The sequence below is a fragment of the Bos javanicus genome, unplaced genomic scaffold, assembly GCF_032452875.1.
Source record: "Bos javanicus breed banteng unplaced genomic scaffold, ARS-OSU_banteng_1.0 tig00001919_1, whole genome shotgun sequence".
Classification (NCBI taxonomy): domain Eukaryota; kingdom Metazoa; phylum Chordata; class Mammalia; order Artiodactyla; family Bovidae; genus Bos; species Bos javanicus.
In genome coordinates this window covers 203,702-221,505 of record NW_026893787.1, presented here as the reverse complement: position 1 = coordinate 221,505, position 17,804 = coordinate 203,702, and the positions used below count along the sequence as shown (strand labels likewise).

Below are 17,804 nucleotides of genomic sequence, written 5' to 3'. Positions count from 1 at the left end.
CCCAGCCGGCCTCGCAGGGTGGCCTGCGGGGGCGGTGCAGTGTGAAACTGAGTGCTTGCCTAGCTCCTCCTAGAATACCTGTCTGGTGCTCCCCCCTTCCTCAAGACTACCTCACACTGCTCCCAGCTGGGGACTCTAGCCCGAGAAGCAGGCCTAGAGGAGCTATTCCACGTTCAAGGTTGGGAGGGGCAGAGGTGAGGAGATACACCTCGTCCAAGGTAAGGAGCAGTGGCTGCGCTCTGCTGGAGCAGCCCTGAAGTGATACCCCACATCCAAGGTAAGAGAAACCCAAGTAAGACGGTAGGTGTTGCAAGAGGGCATCAGAGGGCAGACACACTGAAACCATAATCACAGAAAACTAGTCAATTTAATCACACTAGGACCACAGCATTGTCTAACTCAGTGAAACTAAGCCATGCCCTGTGTGGCCACCCAAGACGGGCGGACATGGTGGAGTGGTCTGACAGAATGTGGTCCACTGGAGAAGGGAATGGCAAACCACTTCAGTATTCTTGCCTTGAGAACCCCATGAACAGTATGAAAAGGCAAAATGATAGGATACTGAAAGAGGAACTCCCCAGGTCAGTAGGTGCCCAATATGCTACTGGAGATCAGTGGAGAAATAACTCCAGAAAGAATGAAGGGATGGAGCCAAAGCAAAACAATACCCAGTTGTGGATGTGACTGGTGATAGGAGCAAGGTCCGATGCTGTAAAGAGCAATATTGCATAGGAACCTGAAATGTCAGGTCCATGAATCAAGGCAAATTGGAAATGGTCAGACAGGAGATGGCAAGCGTGAACATCGACATTCTATGAATGAGCGAACTAAAATGGACTGGAATGGGTGAATTTAACTCAGATGACCATTATATCTACTACTGTGGGCAGGAATCCATTAGAAGAAATGGAGTAGCCATCATGGTCAACAAAAGAGTCCAAAATGCAGCACTTGGGTGCAGTCTCAAAAATGACAGAATGATCTCTGTTCATTTCCAAGGCAAACCATTCACTATCACAGGAATCCAAGCCTATGCCCCAACCAGTAACGCTGAAGAAGCTGAAGTTGAATGGTTCTATGAAGACCTACAAGACCTTTTAGAACTAGCACCCCAAAAAGATGTCCTTTTCATTATAGGGGACTGGAAAGCAAAAGTAGGAAGTCAAGAAACACCTGGAGTAACAGGCAAATTTGGCCATGGAATGCAGAATGAAGCAGGACAAAGACTAATAGAGTTTTGCCAAGAAAATGCACTGATCATAGCAAACACCCTCTTCCAACAACACAAAAGAAGACTCTATACATGGACATCACCAGATGGTCAACACCGAAATCAGACTGATTATATTCTTTGCAGCCAAAGATGGAAAAGCTCTATACAGTCAGCAAAAACAAGACTGGGAGCTGACTGTGGCTCAGATCATGAACTCCTTATTACCAAATTTAGACTTAAATTGAAGAAAGTAGGGAAAACCACTAGATCATTCAGGTATGACCTAAATCAAATCCCTTATGATTATACAGTGGAAGTGAGAAATAGATTTAAGGGCCTAGATCTGATAGATAGAGTGCCTGATGAACTATGGACTGAGGTTCATGACATTGTACAGGAGACAGGGATCAAGACCATCCGCATGGAAAAGAAATGCAAAAAAGCACAATGGCTGTCTGGGGAGGCCTTACAAATAGGTGTGAAAAGAAGAGAAGTGAAAAGCAAAGGAGAAAAGGAAAGATATAAGCGTCTGAATGCAGACTTCCTAAGAATAGCAAGAAGAGATAAGAAAGCCTTCCTCAGTGATCAATGCAAAGAAATAGAGGAAAACAACAGAATGGGAAAGACTAGAGATCTCTTCAAGAAAATTAGAGATGCCAAGGGAAAATTTCATGCAAAGATGGGCTTGATAAAGGACAGAAATGGTATGGTCCTAACAGAAGCAGAAGATATTAAGAAGAGGTGGCAAGAATACACAGAAGATCTGTACAAAAAGGATCTTCACGATCAAGATAATCACGATGGTACATTCACTCACCTAGAGCCAGACATCCTGGAGTGTGAAGTCAAGTGGGCCTTAGAAAGCATCAATATGAACAAAGCTAGTGGAGGTGTTGGAATTCCAGTTGAGGTCTTTCAAATCCTGAAAGATGATGCTGTGAAAGTGCTGCACTCAATATGCCAGCAAATCTGGAAAACTCAGCAGTGGCCACAGGACTGGAAAAGGTCAGTTTTCATTCCAATCCCAAAGAAAGGCAATGCCAAAGAATGCTCAAACTACTGCACAATTGCTCTCATCTCACATGCTAGTAAAGTAATGCTCAAAATTCTCCAAGCCAGGCTTCAGCAATACATGAACCGTGAACTTCCAGATGTTCAAGCTGATTTTAGAAAATGCTGAGGAACCAGAGATCAAATTGCCAACACCCGCTGCATCATGGAAAAAGCAAGAGTTCCAGAAAAACATCTATTTCTGCTTTATTGACTATACCAGAGCCTTTGACTGTGTGGATCGCAATAAACTGTGGAAAATTCTGAAAGAGATGGGAATACCAGACTACCTGACCTGCCTCTTGAGAAACCTATATGCAGGTCAGGAAGCAACAGTTAGAACTGGACATGGAACAACAGACTGGTTCCAAGTACGAAAAGGAGTACGTCAAGGCTGTATATTGTCACCCTGCTTATTTAACTTCTGTGCAGAGTACATCATGAGAAACGCTGGGCTGGAAGAAGCACAAGCCAGAATCAAGATTGCCGGGATAAATATCAATAACCTCAGATATGCAGATTACACCACCCTTATGGCAGAAAGTGAAGAGGAACTAAAAAGCCTCTTGATGAAAGTGAAAGAGGAGAGTGAAAAAGTTGGCCTAAAGCTCAACATTCAGAAAACAAAGATCATGGCATCCGGTCCCATCACTTCATGGGAAATAGACGGGGAAACAGTGGAAACAGTGTCAGACTTCATTTTTTGGGGCTCCAAAATCACTGCAGCAAAATCACTGCAGATGGTGACTGCAGCCATGAAATTAAAAGACGCTTACTCCTTGGAAGGAAAGTTATGACCAACCTAGATAGCATATTGAAAAGCAGAGACATTACGTTGCCAACAAAGGTCCATCTAGTCAAGGCTATGGTTTTTCAAGTGGTCATGTATGGATGTGAGAGTTTGACTGTGAAGAAAGCTGAGCACTGAAGAATTGATGCTTTTAAACTGTGGTGTTGGAGAATACTCTTGAGAGTCCCTTGGACTGCAAGGAGATCCAACCAGTCCATTCTAAAGGAAATCAGCCCTGGGATTTCTTTGGAGGGAATTATGCTAAAGCTGAAACTCCAATACTTTGGCCACCTCATATGAAGAGTTGACTCATTGGAAAAGACTCTGATACTGGGAGGGATGGGGGGCAGGAGGAAAAGGGGACGACAGACGATGAGAAGACTGGATGGCATCACTGACTCAATGGACGTGAGTTTGAGTGAACTCTTGGAGTTGGTGATGGACAGGGAGGCCTGGCGTGCTGCGATTCATGGGGTCGCAAAGAGTCGGACACTACTGAGCGACTGAACTGAACTTAACTGAAGGTGAATTTGTATCAGGTGATGCAGGAAATCCAGGCTGGCTCACCTCCCTTAGTGGTTGCCTCATGCATACAGGGGTCCTTTTCAGGCTAGTGACCATCTCCAGACTCCACTGAATACCCTCTACGTTGGACCAATATGCCTCATCCGCTTGCCTGGTACCTAGAAGCAACAGATATATTTTCTTTGACCCTTTGGAGGGACTCTGTTCTTTTTTCAATAGGCTGCTTGGATGTAGATCCCATGTCTTTCCAGGACAGTGGATCTTTTATTGTTCTTCCTACCCTTCCATAGTTCACTGGACTTAGATCCTGGCCATGACATGAGACTCTTGGCTACTGACTCTCTGCAGGGCTGTCAAACCAATGGCATTTTCTTATTAAAAGAATTAGGTTCTAGAACCATCAGTGAATCTAACCATGGGCACATATAAAGAAGTTCACAATATTGAAGAGATCACAAAACACATCCACTCTCAACCTCAAGGTCATGTGTGGCATGGCCTGATATAGGGTCTAAGACCATTTCTGTGGTAAAGAATGGAGCTCAAAAAGACACATGCTATGTCATAGGTGAATCTCAGAACTGTTAGGTTGAGTGAAAGAAGCCACACCCAGAGACTACATATTGTATGACTCCATTCGTATATTAGGTCCTGAAAAGATGAGTTTGTGGCAAAAGGAAGTATATTACTGCTTGCCTGAGACTGGAGGTGGGAATAGGGAGTCACTGTAAATGGCAAGAGGGATCTTCCTGGGGCATAAAAATGTCTCAAAACTGACTTTTGGTGATGGTTGCATCACTCATCAAAGCTATTAAAATTCATTGGATTGGATATATTAAATGGGCAAAATTTCTCAGATGTAAAATATACCTCTTTAAAATATACTTTCATTATTTTATGGCATATAAATAAACATTTTTTCTTGTTTAAAAAAATGGGGCCTAGACTAGACATGAGAACTTACAAGCTTTAAGTTACAGTTTGGTTACAAGTAAGCTGAAATCCTATGTGTGAGATAGGTGTCAAAATTCTAGAGGTAATTGACTCCAGTTTAGATTGTAGAGTCAATTCCTAAAATATGATCATTATAAATTTGTATTTTGACAAAAAGTTCACTGACATCTTTCATGATATTCGATCCTCTGGACAGGACAGAAAAATGTTAACTGGAGCAGTTAAGGGGATCCTGATTGGTTCTGGGATACCATGAGTTTCAGGGGAGGTCCTGCTCTCCTTCCTCATGCCTCAAAACTCTTCCCCATTCCTCTACTTCTCTCTCATCTACCCTCCCACAGCTTTCCAATCATTCTCTGCTCTCACGTCCCTACTTTACACAAGTAGTACAGAGTCACTGTAGGAAAATTGGAAGAGTGACTAACCTAAAAATCACACATAATCCACTGTAGACTTGTTTCAGACTTGTTCAGGTTGTTTTCTACTTCTGACTTGACAGATATGCCACATTCAACCTTTTGATGCACTTATTGACTCATGGGCACACATTCCTAAAAACAGGCTCCCCAGGTGGTTCTAGTGGTAAAGAATCCGCCTGCCAATGCAGGAGATGTAAGAGATGTGGGTTCGATCCCTGGGTTGGGAAGATTCCCTGCAGAAAGAAGTGACAACCTACTCCAGTAGTCTTGTCTGGGAAATTGCATGGATATAGGACCCTGGCAGGCTACAGTCCATGTGGTTACAAAGAATCAGACATGACTTGTTGACTTAACACATTGATTTGAAATCTGGGCTCAAGGCATTGACTGAGACTGGCCATCTGAGTCTCAGCAAGAGGCAGTGACCAAGATAGGACACTGTGCCTGTGAGGGATCATCGAAACAACAAGGAGTAGATACAGCAAAGGGTATTATTTACTTCTTTTTAGGAGTTGAAAAGCAAACATATCAAAAAGTTAGATTCACTTTGTTTGGTTATAAGAATAGAAAAAGTAGCAGAGGTTGGTGTTACAGGAAGGCAAGATTCAGTTTAATGTGAGAAAACCCCATATAATAGAACAGTTTGAAAATGCATTGGGTTCCCCCTATTCACATGAACCCCCCTTCCCTCTACATCCCTGGAGATACTTCAGTCCAGTCACTCAGTTGTGTCCAACTCTTTGGGACCCCATGGACCTCAGCACGCCAAGCCTCCCTGTCCATCACCAATTCCCAGAGCTTGCTCAAACTCATGTCTATTGAGTCGGTGATGCCATCCAACCATCTCATCCTCTGTCGTCCCCTTCTCTTCCTGCCTTCAATCTTTCCCAGCATCAGGGTGTTTTCCAAGGAGTCAGTTCTTCGCATCACGTGGCCAAAGTACTGGAGCTTCAGCTTCAGCATCAGTCCTTCCAGTGAATATTCAGGACTGATTTCCCTTAGGGTTGACTGATTTTATCTCCTTGCGGTCCAAAGGACTCTTAAGAGTCTTCTCCAACATCACAGCTCAAAAGCATCAATTCTTTAGCGTTCAGCTTTCTTTATGGTCCAACTCTCACATCCATACATGACTACTGGAAAACCATAGCTTTGACTATATGGACCTTCCTTTGTCGGTAAAGTAATGTCTCTGTTTTTAATATGCTATCTCGGTCGGTCATGGCTTTTCTTCCAATGAGCAAGCATCTTTTAATTTTATGGCTGCAGTCACCATATGCAGTGATTTGGGAGCCCCCCAAAATAAAGTCTTTCACTGTTTTCACTGTTTCCCCATCTATTTGCCATGAAGTGATGGGACTGGATGCCATGATATTTGTTTTTTGAATGTTAAGTTTTAAACCAGCTTCTTCACTCTCCTCTCACTTTCATCAAGAGATTCTTTATTTCCTCTTCACTTTCTGCCATTAAGGGTGGAGTCATCTGCATATTTGAGGCTATTGATATTTCTCCCTGCAATCTTGATTCCAGCTTCTGCTTCATCCAGGCCAGCATTTTGCATGATGTACTCTGCATATAAGTTAAATAAGCAAGGTGACAATACACAGCCTTGATGTACTCTTTTCCCAATTTTGAACCAGTCCATTGTTCCATGTCCAGTTCTAACTATTGTTTCTTGACCTGCATACAGATTTCTCAGGTATCCAGTGGGAGCCAAGTGACATTTAGATAAAGAGTCAGCATGTGTTCAAAGGGAATTCATCATAAGGATTTCATTTTGAGACATTTGAGAAAACTTTAACACTATGGGACTGTTAAAAACACCTCTGTTTACAAACAATCTATTACAAAATCAGATGAAATAGTCTGCAACACCATTCGTTGTCTTAATGTTTCTTAGTGCGCAGATGTAACCTTTGAACTTTCTGGATTCATATTTTCTACACTCAGCTTATTGGTGAATAACACTTTAGTTTTTTGACTGTCATTTGGTTCAGTTTTTGTGTTCTCTGTGTGGGGAGATGTTTTTTTCTCTTTTTTGTTTTTCTTGTATTTTTCATTATTTGACAGCCCTGAGTGTCTCAGACCTTAAGATTCCCACATCTGGTGAAAGATGAAAGATAAAGGGGTGGCTTTAACATACTGTTCAGCCTGAGAAGCCTTTTTATCGTAAAAAAAAATACTTTCAATACTTTCTAAGCTTTCAATACTTTCTAAGCTCAGTCATACTTGCAGTGTTTCTGAATCATGCCTATATTAAAAAGTTTTACTTTTCCATTGAAGAAATTATAAGCATTTAAACTTAACTTTTATTTTTTGATGTGTGTTTTCCTTTTATATATATATATACATATATATACACACACACACACACACACATATATATATATATATATATTGCTACTTTGAGAAATTAAAAAGTAACTTGGTGGGCCACAAAAATGCAGAGGCATATGTGGAAAAATTATTCATTTGATTTTAATATTCCTAAAGCAGAACTGATTAAATAATGACCCATCCCCTTTCTCATCAAAGTGTGGTCTGGGAAATAGCATAAAGGGCATCACCTGGCAGCTTGGACTCTCTGGCTCCCCCAGCACTCCTGAGTCAGAATCTGCATTTTACCAAGTGGACCCTCTTGCAGCGCCTGGTGGACTTTGCCAGGTGACGTGATGCTGCAGAACCTGGGGCTCAGAGTCATCATCTCACCTTAGTGGTTGTGCACCTGTTAACTTTTTTTTTTGGTATAAAGAATAATGTATTCTTTCTTTTTTTTAAAATTTTATTTTATTTTTAAACTTTATATAATTGTATTAGTTTTGCCAAATATCAAAATGAATCCATCACAGGTATACATGTGCTCCCCATCCTGAACCCTCCTCCCTCCTCCCTCCCCATACCATCCCTCTGGGTTGTCCCAGTGCACTAGCCCCAAGCATCCAGTATTCTTTCATTCAGAAGTTGTTGCCAGAAGGAGGACCCCTCTGAAGCCTGAGAGTGGGCTCTTGTCTAGCACTCAGAAATTTATTGTCTGAGGAGACACATGCTGACAAAGCAAGAGATTTTATTGGGAAGAGACACCCGGGTGGAGAGCAGCAGGGTAAGGGAACCCAGGAGGACTGCTCTGACATGTGGCTCACAGTCTCCAGTTTTTATGGTGATGGGATTAGTTTTGGGGTTGTCTCTGATCAATCATTTTGACTCAAGGTCCTTGGTGGCACATGCATGGCTCAGCCAAGATGGATTCCAGCGAGAAGAATTCTGGAAGGTTGTTAGGACATACGGAATAGTGTCTCCTCTTTCCTTTTAACCTTTCTTGAATTCTTCTGGTTGGTGGTAGCTTATTTGTTCCATGTTCCTTACCAGAATCTCCTGGGTTTAAGATAACTAATTTAAGTGGTTACTATGGTACCTGGTTAGGGCAGGCAGTTTTAGTCAGTGGTTCTCCTGATGACTCTCTGCTGAGAGGCTTCATACTCAAGACACTTGTAGCTGGTACAGTACTGCTGAGACATCACTGGATTGTTTTTTCAAGAGGGTAGATAGAATTGAATCCAGCAAGGAACCAGAACTTTTGCCATTAACATCAGGCATGAATTAAATTGCAGCTTGCCTTCTATCCCTACTGCTGATGATCCTTCAGCTCTACCATCTCCCACCTCCTGTTCCTCCTCCAATCAGTAACTTTTCTTGTTCACTCCAGTCACCATATGCCAGCAGCTGTACTAGACTACTGTACTTTTCAATGTACTGTACTGTAAGGTTAAAAATGTTCAATTTTGTGTTTGTTATTTATGTATTACTTGTTTGAAAAGTATTATCAGCCTATTACAAGGAGAGATGAGTAATTTCTCATATCTTGTTCCTGCAGGAGGAATTTTAAATCGTTTCTCCAAAGACATTGGACAAATGGATGACTCTCTGCCCCTGATGTTTCAAGTTTTCATGCAGGTAATGTTAAGAATTCTGTCAAGTTTTCACAGGGAAGAGCAGAGTGCCTGTTGGGGCAGAGGGTGGGCCTTTCAGCCTGGTGATGTGTCCTGTTACCTTCAGTAAAAGGCCATGTTTGTGAGAGAAAGGGGCGGCTGTGATTGGGAGGCTGGTTAACATGAGTAACCCCTGGGGCAGGAGTGGCTATTGAGTCACGTCAAGGTTGGTCTGAAGCAGTGACATGCTGGGTAAGTGGTTTTCACTCTGCCTTGAGGTGTCTCACAATTTTCCCTTTACTGTGAACACATTTTGTGACAAAACCAATCACTTCTCATGGAAAGATAGCCTAGATGAACTAAATTATGCACTGTATTACCACAAAGGACAAATATTTATTGCACTGTTTTTTTTTTTTTTTTTTAAAGCCAGGTATGATTACTTACAAAGAAAAGATTAGTAATAATGAAGTGAAAATAATACTTTAACAAGGACAATAGGGAGCAGTTATTAAAAATGAGTTCAGTTCAGTTGCTCAGTTGTGTCTTACTCTTTGTGACCCCACGGACTGCAGCACACCATGCTTCCCTGTCCATTACCAACTCCTGGAGCCTACTCAAACTCATGTACATTGAGTCAGTGATGCCATCCAACCATCTCATCCTCTGTCATCCCCTTCTCCTCCTGCCTTCAATCTTTCCCAGTGTCAGGGTCTTTTCCAGTGATTCAGTTCTTCTCATCAGGTGGCCAAAGTATTGAAGCTTCAGCTTCAGCATCAGTTCTCCCAATGAATATTCAGGACTGATTTCTTTTAGGATTGACTGGTTTGATCACCTTGCTGTCCAAAGGACTCTCAAGAGTCTTCTCCAACACCACAGTTGGAAAGCATCAATTCTTTGGTGCTCAGTTTTCTTTATGGTCCAGCTCTCACAGTATTATTATTATTTTTTTTTGTAAAGCCAGGTGAAGCCTTTAAAGGCAAGTACGTTTAAGCCAACAATTTGAGTACAAGATCAAAGTTATCTCAGAAAATGTCTTTTTTCCTTTTTGTAGTCAGCTTTTCTCTTCACACTTCGATTGCTCTAAGTCTTTAGGTGCCTTTTTGTATATTTTTGTAAAACCCAACAACCCCTTTGAATAAAATACCTTTTATCTAGCCTTTGTTTTGTCTGTAAACTTGAGGTTCTAAAGAATGATGTTGGGTCATCTCAGCTCTCTTCTCTTTCAATATTGTAGCTCATATGGAATATTTTTTCTGTTGGTTAATTCTGTCTACTGTTTTCAGGGATTTAGAGTGCAGGGACAGGAAATACATTTATCAAAAACTGCACAGACTCTAAAATCACAGCTACTCTAAAATGCTTCATAAGTTTGAACCTTTTTCACTTTTCCTAAGGTCTAGTTTGCATGAACTTATTTTAAGGCTTAGGGGTTGTCTGGTGGTTCAGATAGTAAAGAATTTCCCTGCAATGCAGGAGAACTGGATTTGATCCCTGGGTTGAGAAGATCCCCTGGAGAAGAGAAAAGCCCATCCACTCTAGTATTCTTGCCTGGAGAATTCCATGGACAGAGGAGCCTGGCAGGCTACAGTCCATGGGATAACAAAGAGTCAGACACAACTGAATGACTAACATTTTAAGGCCTAGAAGCAGAAATGTCACAATTAGGGTTTATAATTATGTACTGATCATGTTTTTTATTTCAATGGTCAAATACTTTTCAAGTCAAAACTTAGGGTTTCTTCTGGAGCTAGTTTTTATAAAAGGAGCCAAAAGTAATTTCAAAAATTAGCTATGTCAGAAAAATCAATAATAGGTGGGATATGATTCTAGGCATTCCTGTAAGTCACATGGAAATGCAGCAGTGAATAAGTGACTGCAAACAGCATAGCCTATGGGTAAAGGATTCCACTGTTTACCAACATGAAGTAAATTGAGATTGAGGCATACTACTTTTACTGTAAAGATGTCTGATTTTTTTTCTCTTCCACACACTTATTTATAAATGTGTACTGATGGGTTTAGCTATGTAATTTATCCCTAGAAGCCATCATTCACTAAAGCAGTGTCATAGTTTGACAATGATTATGAATTACTTTAAGATTTTGTGAAAAGTTCTATTTCTTTACTACTGTAAGCTAGGCCAGGGTTGGGTTCTCCAAAGCTGTCTGGCCCTCTGTGTCCTTAGCACATGGTTAGTTAGCCCTCATAATTAGAATATGTCTCATATTTTTGCATGATATATAGAGGGTCAGGGAGAGATGCTACTTGACATCAGTATAAAACATTCTCAGTAGTGTGAGGAGAGAAAAGTCTAATCTAGTGGATTTCCAGTCCCAGTTCTGCCACTTTTAGTTCCATTTTCTTGAATTTTGGGACCTGCAGGTGGAGGCATCCTTTAGTTAATTGGAAGTAAGGGTCTGGTGTTTGAGAGAGAGACCTGAGATGAGTTTGGAGCCTGCATATTCTTCCCTGAGCAGGTCATGGCTGAATCTGTGATGATGGATAAGATTGCCCAGAGAGAGGGAAGCATTTTTAGGGGCCAGGATCAGAAGCTTATGAGAGCCTTGGTATTCAGAGGGAAGCAGAGGAGATGCACAGTGAACATCAGGGGAGGAGAGGAGAATTTAGGTTGTGGAACTGAGGAAGGACATGTCTGTTCAATGCAAATGAAAATGTGAGTCCATGGAAACTCATTGGTTAATTTGGGATCAGGAGGTGTCCGGTGACTGAGGAGCAGGTTTTAGATGTGAGGAGGCCAGATTGCAAAGGGCTGCAAATCAAGGAGGTGTGGAGGAAGTTGAGGTGAAGACAGGCTACTCCTGGTAGGAGTTTGAATAAAGTAGGAGAGAGGCCCATCTGGAATGTAGGATCTGAGGAGGTGTTGCTGGTTGTTTGGGTTTATAGTTTGTGAGCTGGAGGCAGGGTGTGAGGTGGGTGGTATTTCCCTCTCTCCCTCCCTCTTTTCAACAAACTGGGATTAGAGTTGAAGCCGTGAGGTACATGGACTAGTCAGACACAAAGCCGTCCTCTTATGAGTCTCTTCCAGCACACCCCCCGACACCCCTCACCCCAGGGGATGGAGACATGCAGAGATTCCCTCCTTGTTGTTCACCCCTTGCTGGCTAGAGAATCCTAATCTCTCTTCCCCATTAATAAAACTTTTCTTGATTTTAATCAAAACCATTAATATTGTTCACGAATGTCTTCTTTTTATGTGTGGTTTTTATATATACTTTATTAACAATTCATTTAGATGCCACTGTGATTTGTCAGAAACGGTTACTCACGGGATAACATCTTTTAGACTTTTTTCCATAGTTGGTGGTGCAGGGTCTTTACTTAGTCATCCTGAGGTCATAACCAGCTTGCTTGCTTGTACCAAGAAGACTGACCTGGAGTGGGCACAGTTGAATTTCCTGGGATTCACTAGTATACAAAATCTAGCCATTGTACTTATAGTGGTATCAGCACACCAGTTAATGGTGCAAGAAATAGAAAGCATTCAAGTGATCTTGTCTTTGGAATATATTGAATAATCTGATTTGGTTTTGATGATTCAGAGGTCCACTAGTTTTTTCCTTAGTCTACCAGAAATGCTCAGCAGTTTCATAACAGTAAGAAGCCAAACTTGAAACAGACAGAAGATATGTAATAAAAAAGAAGGATCCCCCCAAAATGTCAACTTGCTGTCATATCCCTAAGGTTATCAATATTTGGAAAGCCTAGCATTGAGAAGAAAATACAGAGAATAGAAATTGTAGTAGTCATGAGACTTATTGGTCATATTATTTTAAAAGTACATCTTCAAAAGTAGACCTCAGATACTATTGTCAGTATCTATAGCAACACAAGTATTCAACAAGTACCCAAGGAAAATGCATCGGCAGAGCTCCCGTGGCCCTTCATTTTGATCTTAACTTTGCTTCCCAGGTAATCTGCCAGGCTGGGGTAGCCATGAAAGGTCTTCACCTGGTAGGAGACATAGTACTGGAACTGGTGAATATTGTCCAGTCAAACGATGTGTCTCCTAAAATTTGTAATTTGGATTTTTTGGGGGTGCGGGTAATGGACCTTTAAGCAGGTTTTTTTCCTCTGACAAGTAATGATGGCACCCCTAGTGGTTTTACTTAAGATCAGACATAGAAGGAGGTGTAAGGTCTCCTTATGAGCATGAAGGGTACAGCAGAATGGGATGCACAGTTAATCCGGTAGCTGTAAGAAATTGTTCTGCTGGAGGTATATTATAGGAGAGAGTTTGGACAACTCCATTTTTCTCCACTTATGATTGGAATTTGTTCCTCCAATATTTTGTTTCTCTTCATTCTGAGTCTTATTTTTATACCACAGTAGAGAATGGAAGAAACAGAAGAATATTGTTCTACATCCAGATAACGGTGTTTGGTTCACAAGGGCTCCTGGCCACAGAGTCACAGTTCTGGATGTTTCCTCTTCCTTCCAACCTCCTCCTCCTTCAGCTGTGGCTCTGGGTTTCCCTGGGTATGAATTGCTCCTGGATTTTTCCATGACACACACTAACTTCCCAGGAAAACTTAGAATGCTCACTTAACCTCCCAGCTTAGCATTTCTTATGTGTAAGTAGAAATGAATGTTCTTAATTTTCTCGTTCACAAGATGGTTATGAGGATTCTTGAAGAAAACTGATCTGGAAGAGCTGTGAAATGATAACCCAAGTCTCTGTGATACAGGCATTACCCTCCTAACCTATCACTTAGAGATATACCCAGGGCTAGCTGTCCTGGGTGACAAGGTGGGGAGGTCCTGGGCTGGAGAGCATGGGATGTGGGTGCTGGTGCTGGGAGGCTTCTTGTTCTTCATCAAGTTGCTCTTCCTCTCCTTGTGCCTCAGTGTCTCCATCTATAAAATGAGATAACACACTATTACTTAATAGGGATATTGTGAGGATTAATGAGTTAATGCATGTGAAGTATTGAATGTGTGACCCTGTACTCAGTCAGTACTCAGTAAATATTAGTTAGTTAGTTAGTTCAGTTGCTCAGTCGTGTCCAACTCTTTGTGACCCCATGGATCACAGCACGCCAGCCCTCCCTGTCCATCGCCAACTCCTGGAGTTCACTCAGACTCACGTCCATCGAGTCGGTGATGCCATCCAGCCATCTCATCCTCTGTCATGCCCTTCTCCTCCTTCCCCCAATCCCTCCCAGCATCAGAGTCTTTTCCAATGAGTCAACTCTTCCCATGAGGTGGCCAAAGTACTGGAGTTTCAGCTTTAGCATCATTCCCTCCAAAGAAATCCCAGGGCTGATCTTCAGAATGGACTGGTAGGATCTCCTTGCAGTCCAAGGGACTCTCAAGAGTCTTCTCCAACACCACAGTTCAAAAGCATCGATTCTTCGGTGCTCAGCCTTCTTCACAGTCCAACTCTCACATCCATACATGACCACAGGAAAAACCATAGCCTTGACTAGACGAATCTTTGTTGGCAAAGTAATGTCTCTGCTTTTCAATATGCTATCTAGGTTGGTCATAACTTTTCTTCCAAGCAGTAAGCATCTTTTAATTTCATGGCTGCAGTCACCATCTCCAGTGATTTTGAAGCCCCCCAAAATAAAGTCTGGTACTGTTTCCAGTGTTTCCCCATCTATTTCCCATGAAGTGATGGGACCAGATGTCATGATCTTCATTTTCTGAATGTTGAGCTTTAAGCCAACTTTTTCACTCTCCACTTTCACTTTCATCGAGAGGCTTTTTAGTTCCTCTTCACTTTCTGCCATGAGGGTGGTATCATTTGCACATCTGAGGTTATTGATATTTCTCCTGGCAATCTTGATTCCAGTAAATGTTACCTATGGATAAAAAACCAAAAAAGAGGAATTTCCACTTCCAAAGGCCAGCATTTGAATTTTTCTTCTTTTATGGATACTTAGTTTGTAATGAACCACTTCTTTATCCTCACATATGTAGCTGAGGCTTCTGGATTCCTTATCTGTAATACCTGCTTGCTAATCTCTCTAATACTTACTGACTCATGATAGTTTAAGATTCAAGTCCCACTCTGAGTGTAAAATATTCTCTTATTTGTTAAAAATTATAATGCCTGCCCTATTGGGCTACTGAGTGTATCAAAATAGCTAATATCTAGAAAGTTCTTTTTATAGTACAATATTTGGCACATGCGATAGACAGGTGAACCACCTATAATTTTATTTTTTTGGATGAAAAAGCATTCCCTGCTATTCCAACAAGTCTTTTGAGAAAAGAAGTTTAATCCTAACAAGACAACACATTAATGTTTATTTTTGAAGAGTCCTTGACAAGGAGACCTCTGTATCTAATTTTGCTATTTCAGTCATCTCTACTTTTGATTGGTATGGTGGGTGTTATGGTGGCCATGATTCCTTGGATTGCGATACCTGTGATTCTCCTTGGCATCATTTTCTTTGTTCTCCGGTGATATTTCTTAAAGACTTCACAAGATGTCAAACGCCTGGAATCTACAAGTGAGTATACTGGGACTCTCAGGTTGGGATGGCAATGCAGACTGGCCTCTGGAGACTCTGTCTTCTGGAATTTCTCAGTAAGTTAACATTAAGTAATTGCATATTATGGCCCCTGTGAATCAGTGTGGCCTGTAAGGCACATGGAACTGGTGGTATGTTAGCTGTAGCTTTACGTTTGAGCACAAGAAGGATGAATGTGAGCACCATGAGGACGGGACCATTTCTGTGGTGTTCATGACATACTTCCTAACACAGAACAGGCACTAAGTGAACGTTTTTCTTAAAAAAAAAAAAAAAGTTTCATCATGTTGGAACTTATGTAGAAGGAAAATAGGAGATTTTTATTCTCCTGAAATACCAGAAATGATAAGGAAAGAAGATTGGGAAAAGGAAAGGAGGCATCATGAAATATGCTTATATGTCAGAATTGATACATTTGAAAAATACATTCTCTTATACATTCAGAAGATGACAAGTAAGTTACAGTTGTTAAATGTTTTAGAAAGACAAGCACTACTGTTTTAAGGTTTGCTCTTTATCATCACTAGTATGTAGAGTGATGCCACACTGTAGGCCCTCCTCCCCAAGGCTGTTCATATAAACGATGCTGAAAATATCCCCTTAGGAGGACACAGGAGGAGGATCCATTTAACATGCATTTAGTCTATCACTCCATTCAACTTTCTAGTTTTGGACAAATGGGAAAAACATTTTATGATTAACCATTCTATCCTACAGCAAATTGCAGAGGCTGAAATAATTCAGAGCTTATCTCCTTAGTGCACAGACATATTTCATCATTATTAAAGCAAATCATAAGGCGAATAGAGGTATAATGTGCATTTTTAAAAGGTATAAGGACAATAACCAAAAAGTAAAGAAGGAAAATGTTTATATCAGAAATCTCAACTGTGGATAATTACTACAAATTAATACCAAATTAACTTTCCAGCCAAGAAGAGAACACTATGAGTCCCATGGTCTTCCATATCTAGTAGGTGAAAAAATATGAGTTCATCAAGACAAAGGAGTTTTTTGTTATAGTGTTTGCATATTTTCTTTTCCTTAATACTAAACTCTTAAGAGACATTTGTATTAAGTATTTATATGAAGGGTAGTGGGTGTCATCCCATGAAGTCTGGTCTTGTGAGGTGTTTGGATGGTTGGGAAGCAGTAGAGTCCAGGTGAGTGTGACGTTCTGCTGATGTGATTTGGTTGATGGTAGGACCTGGGGAGACAGAAGGGGAAGTGATGAGCTCCATCCAGTCTTCTGTGTAGACAAGGCTTCAGATATTTTATCGTTTGAGGCTGCCCATGAAATGGAGTCATTCAACAGTCTTGTGGCAAAGCAGATCTTTGGTACTTTCAAAGAGGGGTTGTTCCAAAAGAAACATTTGATTAATATTTGTACCTAGGGAAAGGGCCAATTTCCATCCATACAGAAGTGGAGAGAAAGGCACCTCCTGAGGCTTTTATATAGAAGCAGTATAGGATTTTTTCACTGTTTGATCTGGAGACTGTGAAAACTTTGGCTCCATCCCTGTGAAATATTAGGTTTTTTTGTTTTTGTTTTTTTGTTTGTTTTTGCATCCTACTAGACTGCGACACAAGCTTCCCTGGTAGCTCAGCAGAATCTGCCTGCAATGCAGGAGACCATGGTTTGATTCCCAGGTCAAGAAGATCTGCTGGAGAAGGGATAGGCTACCCACTCAAGTATTCTTGGGTTTCCCTGGTGGCTCAGATAGTAAGGAATCCACCTGCAACGTGGAGACCTGGGTTCAATCCCTGGGTTGGGAATATCCCCTGGAGGAGAGCACGGCAACCCACTCTGGTATTCTTTCCTGGAGAATCCCCATGGACAGAGGATCCTGGTGGGCTACAGTCCATGGGGTCACAAACAGTCAGACATGACTGAGCAACTAAAGCAGGCAGGCAGGCTGCAAAAATAGGTTAACAATAAATTCAATCTGGATGTTCATTCCTCCATACTCCCCAGCTAACTGCATGTGGTGATCAGTTGGTTAGAACTATTTTTGTTATCTATTTAGGTGGTGGGTCTGTGCTGTAGATAGCAACACCACCATTTTCTCTATGAAGGACAGATAGTATGTCTTAAGGTCACCGCTGGAGCCAATAGCAAAAAGGACACCTGACTGCTGTGGCCAGAAGGCATAAACCTGCTTCATCCTTGTGTTCTGAAGGACTAGTGATTTCCTGAGGTTTAGTTTCAAATCCTACTGCCCAGCTGCCTCTGGAAGCTTAGGTTGACATTTTTCATCTTAACAGATCTACAGCTAATTATAATGGAGTTTTCATGCACATTTTTGCAAAAGTGAGCACAACAGTGGTCAGTCACAAAGAAGTACATAAATCTAGGATGGAGTTTGGTTGCCATTCTCTAACTAACTCTGTTCATTTGGCAATGCCTGAATGATGAAGCCATGTCCA

The 17,804-nt window shown here is 41.4% G+C and overlaps 1 protein-coding gene across 1 annotated transcript in view; it reads left to right on the top strand.

Annotated features, from left to right (window-relative positions):
* The window catches only part of LOC133243998 (ATP-binding cassette sub-family C member 4-like), a 202,517-nt gene that overhangs the window by 107,831 nt on the left and 76,882 nt on the right, over positions 1 to 17,804 (top strand). Inside the window, 2 exon segments of the mRNA XM_061410684.1 lie at positions 8,820 to 8,899; positions 15,206 to 15,356. Coding sequence (XP_061266668.1) covers positions 8,820 to 8,899; positions 15,206 to 15,356 — 231 coding nt within the window.